At 53.6% G+C, this 13,089-nt stretch overlaps 4 protein-coding genes across 4 annotated transcripts; 2 read left to right on the top strand and 2 right to left on the bottom strand.

Annotated features, from left to right (window-relative positions):
* Positions 1-201: 201 nt before the first annotated feature.
* Positions 202-1,204, top strand: CMQ_4979 (aquaporin; the record flags this gene model as incomplete). The annotated part of the gene is made up of 2 exons (XM_014315915.1): positions 202-773; positions 847-1,204. The coding sequence occupies 2 exons, from the start codon at positions 202-204 to the stop codon at positions 1,202-1,204; spliced, it is 930 nt and encodes a 309-aa protein (XP_014171390.1).
* A 1,748-nt stretch (positions 1,205-2,952) lies between these two features.
* CMQ_5053 (duf1275 domain containing protein) lies at positions 2,953-3,885 on the top strand (the record flags this gene model as incomplete). The annotated part of the gene is made up of 2 exons (XM_014315989.1): positions 2,953-3,154; positions 3,254-3,885. The coding sequence occupies 2 exons, from the start codon at positions 2,953-2,955 to the stop codon at positions 3,883-3,885; spliced, it is 834 nt and encodes a 277-aa protein (XP_014171464.1).
* Positions 3,886-4,970: 1,085 nt separating this feature from the next.
* On the bottom strand, positions 4,971-9,036 carry CMQ_4970 (iron transport multicopper oxidase fet3 precursor; the record flags this gene model as incomplete). Its single annotated transcript, XM_014315906.1, has 7 exons — positions 4,971-6,330; positions 6,399-6,486; positions 7,029-7,099; positions 7,162-7,812; positions 7,871-8,577; positions 8,668-8,837; positions 8,922-9,036. 7 exons carry the CDS (start codon positions 9,034-9,036, stop codon positions 4,971-4,973), a joined length of 3,162 nt encoding a protein of 1,053 aa, XP_014171381.1.
* An 864-nt stretch (positions 9,037-9,900) lies between these two features.
* Positions 9,901-10,240, bottom strand: CMQ_4948 (uncharacterized protein; the record flags this gene model as incomplete). Its single annotated transcript, XM_014315884.1, has 2 exons — positions 9,901-10,056; positions 10,163-10,240. The coding sequence occupies 2 exons, from the start codon at positions 10,238-10,240 to the stop codon at positions 9,901-9,903; spliced, it is 234 nt and encodes a 77-aa protein (XP_014171359.1).
* Positions 10,241-13,089: the final 2,849 nt, after the last annotated feature.

Genomic DNA, 13,089 nt, shown 5'->3' with positions numbered 1-13,089 from the left:
CGTCTTTTGTCTGTTGGCCCCCCCTTGCTCGTGGCCGTGGATGTCTATATATACTTGTAGTGGCTAATGCCCATGCCATGCTCATTCCCAACCGTCTTCCTTTGTCCTTGACAGCATCATCCCCTGCGTCTCCTTGCACCATCATCCGGGATACCTTCTCTTCTTCAACTGCCCAACCCTCTCACATCCTCATCCGTCAAGATGGCTCAAGGCAGCTCATTCGCCCAGCGGCTGCCGCAGACGGTCAAGAACCACTTCGTTGCTGGTATGGCCGAGTTTGTCGGCACCTTTCTTTTCCTCTTCTTCGCCCTCGGTGGCACCAATGCCGTCAACTCGGCTGGTTCCCAGGAAAAGACGTTTGTTCTTGCATCCGACCCCGCCGAGCTTCTGTACATCTGCATCTGCTTCGGCTTCTCTTTGGCTGTTACTGTCTGGCTGTTCTTCCGTGTCTCTGGCGGCCAGTTTAACCCTGCTGTCACCCTGAGCCTGGTCCTGGTCGGTGCCGTTGGCCCCGTCCGTGGCTTCGTCGTCTTTATCGCTCAGCTCCTCGGAGGAATGTCTGCTGCCGGCGTGCTGTCCGCTCTCTTCCCCGGCGCGCTCCAGGCCAGCACCACGCTGCGCTCCGACACCAGCATTGCACGGGGCCTCTTCATTGAGGTCTTTGCTACCTCCATTCTCGTCCTGGCCGTCCTCATGATGGCTGTTGAGAAGCACCGGGCCACGAGCTGTGCTCCTCTGGTCATTGGTCTGGCTCTCTTTATTGCCGAGCTTGTGTAAGTTGCTGTCCCCTTACCCGCTTCCCATGGTTGTATATGCGAACAACTGCTTATCAGCATCGTGCTACAGGAGCATTCCATACACCGGCGGCAGCGTCAACCCTGCCCGTTCGCTTGGCCCTTGCGTTGCTACGCGCAACTTCACCCACTACCACTGGATCTACTGGATCGGTCCGTTTCTGGGTGGTCTTCTCGCCACGCTTTACTACAAGATCATCAAGGTTCTTGAGTACGAGACTGTCAACCCGGGCCAGGATGATGACGGTCTTCCTCGCTACATGCCCAAGGAGCACAACAACGGCCTGTTCCACCCCGAGGAGAAGCGTAACGGCACTGCTGAGCGCAAGCTGAGCGGCGACACTCGTTTCGGTGAGGGTTTCCGGACTGCCCCCGGTCTGGAGGCAGGTCAGAACGTTGCCAACGCATAAACACCATGATGTGCTGCGATCCGAGCACGACAATGATTGTTTTCAAACACGGACGCGGCGCCAAGTCCTTGCAGACAGCGAGAGGGATTTTAGCCGTTTCTCTCGAATAAAGACCGTTGATTCCGGCCCCTATTTTCCATCTCTAATTTCTTTTCTTTTCGCTTGTCTTACTACACGGAGGATTAGCAGGCAGCTTCGGGTGCATAACTGCTTCACGGCCTACATAGAATGAACTAATATGTATAATGTAAGGGGTACGGGGGTAGGATGGGATAGGATACGGAGGGAGCATCAAAAAAAATCAAACATCCAATCAAACAAAGAATTACAAGTTACAAACTCGCGTTGCTTATAACAGTTGTCAAAAAGGCTGTAAGCGCAGAAGGCGGGATCTTCCCCGAAGAGGTTAAAGAAGTAGCTATCGTCGTAATGCGAGGGGACTATCTACTAGCATAGATTGATCCGACTTGTCCGTGCATACATCGTGCTGTTCTCCACGGACTCTAGCCATCCTCCCAGTGTCCGGCACTAAATTGCGGCTTGCATGGGTTTCGTCCAATACGAGCCTTCAAGCGCTTCCCTCTTGCTGCGGGCCCGCTTCGGTAGCCAATGTGTGTCGCGGTACCCCTGGAAGGCAAAATAACAGGACTCATCGGTTAGTAGTCGATTAGCTATGGGGGGGGGCACAGCCGTGTGCACGGGGCAGTGAACCCCGGCTAGACGGTGCAGACATTTCGTCATGCAGGACGCGCAAGGAAGTTCAGGCAATGGAGGCTTCAGCTTGGGTGGTCAACTGAAAACATCGCGTTGCCCCCACATGATTTCGGTGTGGCATTCGACCTTGCCTGCTGGAATTGCTAGGTGCAGACAGCTGTACTAGATATGAGAAGCCGGGGGGCCGAGGAAGTGGAAGGATGGAAGGGCGAAATTAGGAGAGTGCGGCTGCACAAACGACTCTGGAACCGTTGAATTGACTGGCAACTGGCCACGCAAAAGCTTCCACGGTAAACGACAATAGCGTTAGGAAGGCAGAGGAAGCCATAAACCTTAAAATCGACACCAAGTAGCACAAGTTTTGGCCTTAGCCATCTTCTGATCCGTGTTGCACAATCTTGCTGTACGGTCTCTGTAGCGAAAGACAAGAAAATGGCGGGATAAGAATCCTTCCATAACAAAAAGAAAACAAAATACCCTTGTGGAGTACTACTAGAAACAGCTCATTATATTTGCTTTTTTCTCAGTACGTTTCGATCTTGTGTTCTTGTCTCGTCTTGCCGAATACTACCCTACCAATTTACAGTCCGATGAACACGTAGGAGCGCCATTCTCCATCTTCAAGGAGAGCTATAGGCAATACGGCTAGACTGGATGGACCGAAAATCAAGACAAAAAGTTTGGGGGTTCTCCGAGGATCGAACTCGGGACCTCTCGCACCCTAAGCGAGAATCATACCACTAGACCAAGAACCCGTTGTTGTCCGCGTTGAACAGGGGATGTCGGGTGGGTAGCAGAAATTACGCTCATGTAAGATGCGCCCGAGCCACGGCAGAATATCCCGCACGTGCTACTGATTTAAGCTTTGCTGCAGTTGTTCGTGCGACGTAAGACATCATTTCACGTGACCGTCAGATTAATTTGCGCTCGATGACGAGCTTACTTTTTGCTTTTCTTACCCAGTAACCATTTCCAAAGGCTCATCTTGCGACGGGCGGGCTTTACGCGCAGTAGAAACACATTCAGTGAGAGCCATGGCCGACGGAGCAACGGACGAGCTGCCGCCGCCGGCAGCATCACAAAAACCGGCGCTGAAAGGAAGCTGGACACAGGCCCTGCGCGACGATGTGGATGTGTCTTTTACCTACTTCCACCTGCTCGCGTGCTGCATCATCTCTGGGCTATCGGATAGCGTGGCGTTCAATGCGGCTGGTGTCTTTGTCAGCATGCAAACCGGTAAGGCTATGTGGTCGGCAATACATTGTCATCGCGACGTTTCCGAACGCGTCTAGTGTGTATCTGGACTCACCGTGTTTTTTTTCTCCCGCCTACCAGGAAACACCATCTTCTTGGCCTTGGGCGCGTCCCACCTTCCGGCTGGCCAGTCCAAGCTCTGGCTGAAGGCCATCGTGTCGATCGCCTTCTTCCAGGCCGGCTGCTTCTGCTTTTCCAAGTTCCGCTACTTTGGCGCCCAGCGCAAGGCAGTCATGTTCGCGTCGACCTTTCTGCAGACCGTCTTCGTGGTCGTGGCCGCGGCCCTGGCGCAGTCCAAGGTCGTCGCGGCCTTTGGTGACACGCGGCTGAGCACCGTCTCGACAAACCCGACCCGGCAGAAGCAGGAGGACGACATGATCATCCTGGTGCCGATCGCCCTGCTCGCCTTCCAGTTTGGCGGCCAGATCGTCATGAGCCGGGTCTTGGGCTTCAACGAGATTCCAACAAACGTCCTGACGTCGCTCTACTGCGATCTGCTCTCGGACCCGAAGCTGTTTACAGCCGTCGGGGCTAATGGGAAGCGCAACCGCCGCGTCTCAGCCGCCGTGTTGACACTGTGTGGCGGCATCATCGGCGGCTGGCTGCAGCGGAGTCGAGGAGGCATGAGCTCGGCGCTGTGGGTCGGCGCGTTTATCAAGCTCTGCCTCGCACTCTCTTGGCTGGTCTGGCCCAGCAAGAAGAATTTCAAATAAGGGCAGAAGTGTTGATTATGTGGTTTTTAGACTTAGTTCTCATATGTGCTCATGGCACTTTCATTCGTTAAACTAGATTGACATCATCGAGTGTTGTAACCTATATTTTAGAAATACTCTAGATAGAGCCTCCGCCGAGAGAGGATACAAAGACTTGGGCCGTGCATCACATCTGGTGACTAGCAGCTATCGTGCCCACCACAAGTCTAAATTCTGCCTCGGACAGAATATTTATAAGAATCCTGACAACTTCGTGCATCCTTCTACTCGCAGACCGGCAAAGCGAGTTTAGGTACTCGATATAGTAAGATACTTGATATTCGTTTTTCGTCCTGGTATCCACCTCCTGATGTAGTCTCTGTTAGTTCCGGCTTATTAAAGCAAGCTATTTTCTCTGTCCAGAGGCTGCTGCGTGATTTGACAGGTTAAGAAGATAGTGCCTCTCTGTGGTGATAAAATCTACTAGTAGGGCTATACGATGCCTCGCGTCAATGGTCAAGGTCTTTCGCCAACAAGTCTTTCATCAAAGTCAGAGATGTGGCAGACGGTAACTGGATCGGAGCTTTGGTAGCAGCTGTGCGGGCTCAATTTCCTTCTGTTTGAACCACCATTACTTTAACTGATTCGTAGTCAAAATCCGAGTTGGGTTATATATATAGCCATAGAGTTGTTTCGTGCTGACCCTTTTTCTTGTATCATACAGTTTTGGACTCAATAAATGCCTTGCAAACTTTTAAGGAGCATTCTAACCCGACTTTGTTTCTCGGAGTGTCCAGCAGTAGAAAAACAGCACCACTCCTTCTCTCTATCTTTAATTTTTTTTGAAGTTTATATAAACGTCTGTATCTCCATAAATATTTGTTGGCCATTCAAAGATAGAGCCGTGTACCAACTCGGCTATGACGAAGCTCGAAAGACGGAGACCTTCCACCTCCGAAACTGGGAAGCGCCTTGACAGCGACAGATGGTTATGTTTACTGACGAGATACGAGGACCTGTTTATCGCCTTCCACCGAAGACAACACACACAACGTAGAAAAGAAAAACTCGACATGTAGCAACTAAGCTTGTTTGGCACTGCAAAGCTACAAGAACGTGAGCGAGTCCTTCTTTTGCTCGACAACGACCCAGCCGCGCTCATCTGTCGACGGCCTGCCGTCGTCCTTGCTGCCATCCTGGCTGCCCTTCCGGTCTCCTAGCGGATACTTGCGGATATTCTCAATGGCCCAGCGTGTCTTGGCATCGAGGATTGGCGGAATCCTGCCCTTGCCGTCGAGCTGTGGGAGACCGGCCAGACGGAAGAGGAAGTCGAGGTAGGCGGCGGTCTCGCCAGAGTCCCACTCGACGTCGTGAAAGTTCTTGTCCTCCTTCTTCCGCAGCGCCACGCGCTCGCTCTCCCAGCGGCGCTGCTCGTCCTCAGGCGGCAGCCGCGCACGGCCGGCCCAGACGCGCGCAATGGCAATGGCCTGGTACTCGAACGAGCGGAAGGTCAGGGTGCGCGGCAGGCCGATGACGGCGAGCGTGGCCAAGTCGTGCACAAAGGTGTGCTGGAAGGTGCCGACGAAGCGGTTCGCGTCGTAGTCGTACAGCGGCCGGCCGTTGGCCTCGACGTTCCAAAAGGGATACGAGGCCTTGTAACCGGTGGCGTAGACGATGACGTCGATGTCCTTGGGGCCGAGAGTCGATCCGTCGGCAAAGATGATGGTCCCGTCCGACGTGTACTCGGTGATGATGGGCTTCCAGACGAGGCCGGCCGGCGGCTCATCGCCGTCCCAGCGCGAGGTTGAGCGGCGCGACTGGTAGAGTGGGCTCCTCACTAGGCCGGAGCGGAGCAGCTGGTCTGTCACGTCGTGGCCGGACGCCGAGTTGCCGATCACCAGGACGCGCTTCCCAGCAAACGGCTTCGGCGAGCGGTACGTCTTGGAGTGCACCACCCGGCCGGGAAATCGCTCGAGATAGTCGGCGAGGCCGGGCACAAACGGGACATACGGAACAGAGTAGTGTCCGTTGGCCAGGATGACGGCGTCAAACTCCTCCTCCCACCACTCGTCCACGTTGCGGGTGAGGTCATGGCGCCGCAGGGTCAGGCGCCATCGGTCGTGCTTTTCACTGCTCGCATTCGGCAGTCGTGTGATGTCTTCGACGGTCGTGTTGAGGACCAGACGCCCGTCCTGGCCGTGGGTCGAGATGTACTGGCGAATGTAGTTTTTCGGAATCCAGTGTGGGACAAAGGGGCCGTATGGAAACCGCTGGTCCGAGAGGGACATGGCGATCTCGGGTACGTTGGTGGTCAGATCGTCGTATATGGGCGTGATCGCATAGCGCTCCTGCATCGAATGCGTCGTCGTCCTCGGCAAAGCTGATGGGATGGCCAACGGCTTGTCGATGACAGGAGGTAGAGCTCCCGGAGTGAGGCCGAAGCTGGGAGGCACTGCGTCGTAGATCCTGCAATATTTCGTCTCCGTCAGACCGGGTCGCATATTTTCCAAGAACCGGTACGATGATGCACTGACCATGTTCCACCGGGATCTTCTCGCCTCTCAAACACCTTGATCACGTCGAAGTGCTCCTCTGCGGCCAATGCCGTCACAGCTGCCGCCCCTATAATCTCAATCAACACCGTGACGAACAATCGGAGAGGCCAACTTCCATACCGGCGGCACCAGCACCCACAATGGCAACTGATTTGATCACAGACATGAAATAGAACCTCGTCTCCCTGTAGACAGAGAACGGTACTTGTATGAAGCAAGACTGCTCGATATGGGTCGGGATGGGTCTAATATAATGCAGACGAATGATCCGCCAACGGCGACCGTTTGCCGGCTCGGGTACGCCAACTGGAGCAATGCGCCATGGCAAAGTGGCCGACAGCCGGCTTGTCTCAGACCATGAATGCATTTCGTATGGCGCGTGGGGTTGCATCGTACTTTCGTCAATGGCCATGCATATTCGCAATCGACGTGGATGACGTGCTGGGTGTTGCAGCTGTTGCTGAGGTTCACCGTACGGGAAGCGCTAAAAGCACTGTGACTGGGTGAAACACAAGATAAGCCAGCACCTTTATAGCGTGGTGATCACCAACCGCTAGGGCTATTAGACGCTAAGCGGTCTTTCCATTTGTAATCAGACCACTTTTGAACCCCCTTCCTCCGGTATCAAAGGCTGGCTCTCGATGCTCGTCTCCTCTATGGCTGCCTTTATCAAGCTATGCCTGTGACTAAATTGGTGTTAGCGAGTGTCCGTGGAAGAGATAGCGTAGTTCACGCAGCTTACTTGGCGATGTAAGCCATGCCGAGCATGGCGACAGCGGTGATGAAGAAGAGCGCGATGTAGCCCTTTGACGTGAAGCGCCTGTACAGTGGTGGCGGCGGCGGCTTGTTCTGGCCATGGGGATTGAGCACATCGTGCGTGTTTCCGGCGGCGTTTCCAGCCGTGGGCGTTCCGGCGGCGGCACAGGCGGCGAGGTGGTCGGGCGGGATCGAGAGGCCCTGCAAGGCTTCTGGTGCCTCAACAAAGGTGGCGATGAGGCCCTGTTCCATGTGCCACTCGATATGGCAGTGAAACAGCCAGACACCGGGGTTGTCGGCGCGGAACCGGACGACCACGTTGCCGTTGGGGCACACAGAGACAGTGTCGCGACGCATCGGAATGGCAGGAAGGGCAGGCGAGTTGCTGTTGTAGTCGCCGGCGTCGTCTGCAGACCGCGAGACGACCTGGAAATTGTGACCGTGCAGGTGGAAGGGGTGCATGCCGTCGTCGCCGTTGTTGACGACAACCTCGACGACGGCGAGATGTGGCAGCACCTGTGGGATGGCGTACGTGCCGTAGACCCGCGAATTGGTCGCGTTGGCTGCGCCGACCGTCAGGGCAGAATAGAGCGAGGGCACCTTGGGGGCGACGTAGGTCAGATCGTTGAAAAAGGCGCTGGCAGGTGTCAGCACTAGGAAGAAAACAAAAAGTTTCAGCTGGCAGAATCTCATACTAATTTGCCCCGTCGCGGAGGTTGTCCATCTTGACAGCCAGCGTGATGGTCAGGTCAACGTGGTCTAGCAGCGCCTGGCGATCGTAGGGAACGAGGCCAAAGTCGTCGAGGTCGTCGAAGCTGGCCAGAGGCGTTGGTTCAGGCAGCGGCTTCGCCCTGTCATAGACCAACCAGCCGCTGACGTTGGCAGCGAGGCCGTCGGGGATGTCGTCAAACAGGTCGCAGTCCATGGCGGCAACCATGGCAAAGTTGGCCGCAGCGTCGCTGCGCATCGTTAGCAGGACGCTGTAGCGCTGGGCGGCCGCGATGTAGAGCACGGAAGCATCGGCCGGCTCGGTCCAGACGCCGTCCACCTCGACGACGCGCATCGAATGTCCCTCGAACCAGAGGCGGAATGCGGCAAAGCCGGCCACGTTGGCGATGTGAACAAGATACGTCTTTCCCGGCTCGACCGGCACCTGCAGGTTCTGTGTGTCGTTCAGCAGCGCTGCTTGAGGCACCGGCTCAGCCCCGGTCGGGTTCCCCGGACTGATCAGATCGCCCAGCAGCTCCGAGCTGAGCCGATGATACCAATCTGACAGGCTCAACACAATCTCGGCGTCATACTGGTCCTCGTGGGGCCCGACCGGGTCGTGCACCACAATCGTTCCTCGCAAGCCGTCCAGGTACTGGCCGTTGTTGTGTGCATGATACCAGTATGTGCCTGGCTGCGTAAAGTAGAGGCGAGTCAGCTTTATCAGCTCTCAGCGAGCTCCCAACAGAGCTCCGGTTAGCTCTCGACGTCTTGCGTGACATACCTCAATATCATAGGTAAAGGACTCATCCGGTGGAATGCCACACTGGGTCACACCAACAGCCCCGTCCATGTGGTTGGTGCCGTTTTGAAAGAAGCCGTGGAAGTGGATGCTGGTGCTCGCGTTTCCCAGCTCGTTGTAAACGTTGAGGACGAGCCGATCACCGACCGAGGCTGTGATCAGCGGCGGCGGTCACTCGCCGTTGATCGCAATCACCGGCCGGTTGCACGCATCATCTGGATTCGCATACGCCCAACCGATATGAAAGTCACGCTCCGCCGTCTCCGACCGGACGCCCGAACTGAGCAGACCGAAACAGACCGCAGCCAGAGCCGCTGGCCCACCATTGCCGAGAAATGATGATGTCTTCATAGGGTGGACTGACTCCCGTGTGTGTGCGCATAACGAGACAGCTGCCGAGGGCCACAAATGGGGTTTTGATAGGCGGAAAATATCGTCGTATTCGGGAGAAGACAGGGCGGTACGGAGTACGGAGTACGCTGTATATAAAACGTCCAGAACAGATCCACCTTATGTAAGCGAAAAAGGCCTTGATAGCGCCCCACTTTCATCTCCTGTGCGAGTCCGCCTTTCGATTCTTTACAGTATGAGGTGCAGGGACATGCGCCTGCTGTCGGTGCCGCGCACAGGGATGGTCCTTTGCGGTAAAGCCAGACGGCAGAAAAGCAACACCCCGCGTCAGTAGGCTGCTTCCAGGTCCGCCAGTGTTAGCTATGCCGGCGTGAGAGCACAATGGTTGAAAAGACGTGCCCATGGGCGAGATTATGACTGGTGAAGCCTATGTGGAGGTACGGCAGCTCTTCCCACACAGCGGTGCCAAAAAGGGCAGTTAACACGTCATGCAAGAGGACGGAATAAGGGAGGCTTTCTAGGGGACGTGCCACATAGTCAAAAGCAAACGGTAGAACCAGCGAGACGACCTGTTCTCCCAGGTCGCAGGGATTGGATCATGCCTACGTGCAGCCCCTACATCCATGCCCTGGTACACGCGAGACGCGTGGCTGGATTCTGTAGTAGCCGCGGCCGGCACTGGTTCGCTGGGCTATGTCGCGATGATGATGATGTAGCACATCGTAGACGTAGCCATTTCTTCGGCCAAGGCAGGCAAAGAAACACTATATTTCATCCGATAAGACAGAAGGACAAGACCATAGTCTTCTTTCGTCGAAAACGACAACAGGTCGCCAGGCTCGTACTCGAGCCGTAAGAACGCTCCTAGAGTGGCCGGCCGTACGAGAAGAGATTACGCACGGCTCCTGACGAACCCGTTAGATCACCGAGGTTCGAAGTAGCAAACACGTCTAGCGTGTTCAGCTTGTGGATGGGGAGGTACAGGTTCTGCTCAGTAGACTTGGCGCTAGAATCATAGTGCTAGTTCAGCGTGAAGTTGCCTATCTTTGAAGTTGTGTAGAGGAAAAATGGAGAGTCGCGGTCGACCGTCCCTTTTAAGCTCGCTGTCCTTCAACGACGGCTTCACCTGATCCACCACGCTGACGATATCCTCGATGGCGGCCGGGTACTCGCTCTGAAAATCAGTCTCTGGCTCCGTTCGCATCTCGATAAGCTCGGGGTGTTGTACGTGAGCATTTAAACGAGGCCGGGGCTGTCAGCTCTGCAGGTCTGCAGTAATCGGCTATGCGGATCTGGTTCTTGACGTTGGTGCTCCAAGCGTCGACCACGATGTTTTCGGCATGCCCTACGGAGGGGAGTCTACCCATGCGCGTCAGCCGTGTATATGCCCAGCCAGTGACGGGTGACAGGTTTGTTTAGACTACGTAGATTCCGTGGCCGATGACAAGCTATATGATAGCAAACGACTTGCCAATCCCCGAAGGGCCGACGATCACTGTATAAGGAGATAGGTGCCTTGCTCGATTTGACTCCATCAATGGCGATAGTGCTGCTAAGGTCGACTTAAATAGAATTGGAAAGTATTCCATAAGACCCCGTTGTATAGAAAGAGGGCTGGTACTGTCGGAGTTTTGGATAGGGCGACCACGTATGTACGCGGAAGACGGAAGCATTGAGGATGAAAAGTACTGTCTATAGGTATAACTTACATACTATAGCTGTGTATCGGATCGCAACACTTTCATTAACAGAAACACGGCAGAGTCTTCTATAATTCTATCTGATCGTGATAGTATATGATCATTCAAGATAAGAAGTCTACTTATACAAGGTATATCGGCGCGGTATAATATACTGTAGTTTCCTGCGGTTATTGCCACCGTCTGCACCCAAAGGCGCATGGATATCAGTTTAGGCACCGGCTAAAAGTTCCACACGAATTGTACAATTACCAGGCGGAGCGGGGAGCTTGGACGGGAACCACACGGTGAGGCTCGGGTGGATGGATCGCGGACGCAACCCAAAAGAGGAAAGAGACTGACTACATCGTACGTTTCCGAATGGTCTAGCCCTGGGAGGAGTCTTGCTAATTTCCTATAAGCCGCGCTATTCAGTCGTCTTGTCACTCATGAGCATGTGTTCGAATAGTGGCCGTCTTTGGTTAGGTTGCTCGTAACAAGTGGATAGAGATTTATTGGTGTTGATACGGAGTCATAAAGTGCAAACCCTCATTTTTCGTACGGAAATCTTGCGTGTTTGCGTTTACAAGGTTGTGGTCGATACAGAAGGATTGACGGCTGTGTCAGAGTGGTCTGGTATTGACAAACAAGGATGGGAGTAAGAAACAAAAGAGACGAGTGAGCCATATTTGAAGTTTACGTAATTGCTATATACAAATGTGCTTTTGAGTCTACGACTTACTTGGAAGTTCGATTGTACGCTTCCCGCTCGCCTTTGCAAGTTTGTTCGTAAGACTTTTTATATTTTAAGAGGCAAGTACTCCGTATAAGCGGCAGCTAATCACTAATACGGCTAGGGCAGAGTATATAGCCAAGAGGGGTTCCACTGGGCAGTTAACAACTGACGGTCTGTAGGAACAGAATCCTCACCGTTTGTTACGGTCGAGGCCATAGTTGTCTGGGCCAACAGTCATTGTCGTGAATGAACAGTGCAACTTACCACCTCGCCCAAGCTCAGAGCCAGCTTTCAGACGCAACTTGATGCTTTTTTGATAATTAGCACTATCTGTACAGCTTATGCTATACCGAATTTCCGTGCTTCTCCTCGACGTGATACTAGCAATAAGCCAAGGCGATAAAAGTTTGGTTCACAACTAACCGATTGCAACATGGGCGTTAACGATTGGTTGGGCCAATTAAAAAGAGGTGGAAACTTCTGTCGGATCCGTATCCGATCGATCTAGACTTTCAGACTGAGGGCGACACCCGAGCGCTAAAAGATCGGCTCATGTGTTGCGAGTGTCGTGCTATTGACACCCTGTCCCTACAGCGAAATACGAAAGAGGTCATGGGGCGCACTTCAGGGGGATCGCGAATCAGGTCGATTATTAGGGTGCGAATAAAACCCGATTCAATTCACGCATGCCACAGCATCTGTCCAAAGACGGCTCTGCAGTTATGCCCGTGCCGATCCGGTTACTCCCCGGAAAGTGATGCGCTGGTGGCACAACAAAGGGAGTAAGTGAAAAGATACGGGCCTCCGTTAATAAAGCGCGACGTGTTTCGACAGAGATACATAAGTGGATTGAAAAGGGTACTCCGTACTCCGTACATGTGTCTTGCATACTCCGTAGTACGATACTAACGCGCGATTACTTATGCCTAAGTATTGAAACGCTTTGCCCCTTGTGCAAAGCATTTGGAAGATCAACATGACCACTAGAATTGATTTTATTGTGACTATCGTAGCCGGATCTGTGTTAATCGAATTTTTGTGGTCTAGGGCCTAGACTCTAGGCTACGGGAGCTCTAGAGCGACCTTTTCTCGGGTGATCGCTTTCAGGAACCGCCGTCTCCGCTACGGGTAGAGTGTGTTTTGCTATGTAACGCTGCTAACCGGTGTTGCAATTTGCGGGGTGCAAGATAGAGACAACAGTTCGTTTCTCGTCTCATAGTCTTTGCTGTCGAACGTTTCATCTCATGTCTGGATTTAGGCATGAAATATAGATGGCGCACATGGCGGTACCTTAATATCCTCCTGTTTGGCTCCATTTTTTTCTGTATGCTTTTTGTATCAAATAGGCAATGATTGCCGTGGCTCGATATCAAGTACTCGGCTTGTTGGGGGGGCACAACCCCATTTTATCAATTATCGTGCGGTTCTCATCAATAGCTGTGGATGCAACGGAAACGGCCTTCATCGCCACAATCACAATGCAAGCATCCGCCCACTTCTTTCCAGGCCAAAGGCCGACATGTGACTGGAGGCATCAACGGAGACCTGAGTGTGGAAACAATTCCCGAAAGACTTTAGAGGATACGACGCTTCACTTTGTATAAGAAGTGAGCATGTCTCCCATACAGTCCGGTCATC

The sequence above is a fragment of the Grosmannia clavigera genome (genome assembly GCF_000143105.1).
Source record: "Grosmannia clavigera kw1407 unplaced genomic scaffold GCSC_160, whole genome shotgun sequence".
NCBI classification, from domain to species: domain Eukaryota; kingdom Fungi; phylum Ascomycota; class Sordariomycetes; order Ophiostomatales; family Ophiostomataceae; genus Leptographium; species Leptographium clavigerum.
This window is presented reverse-complemented; position numbering and strand designations above follow the sequence as displayed.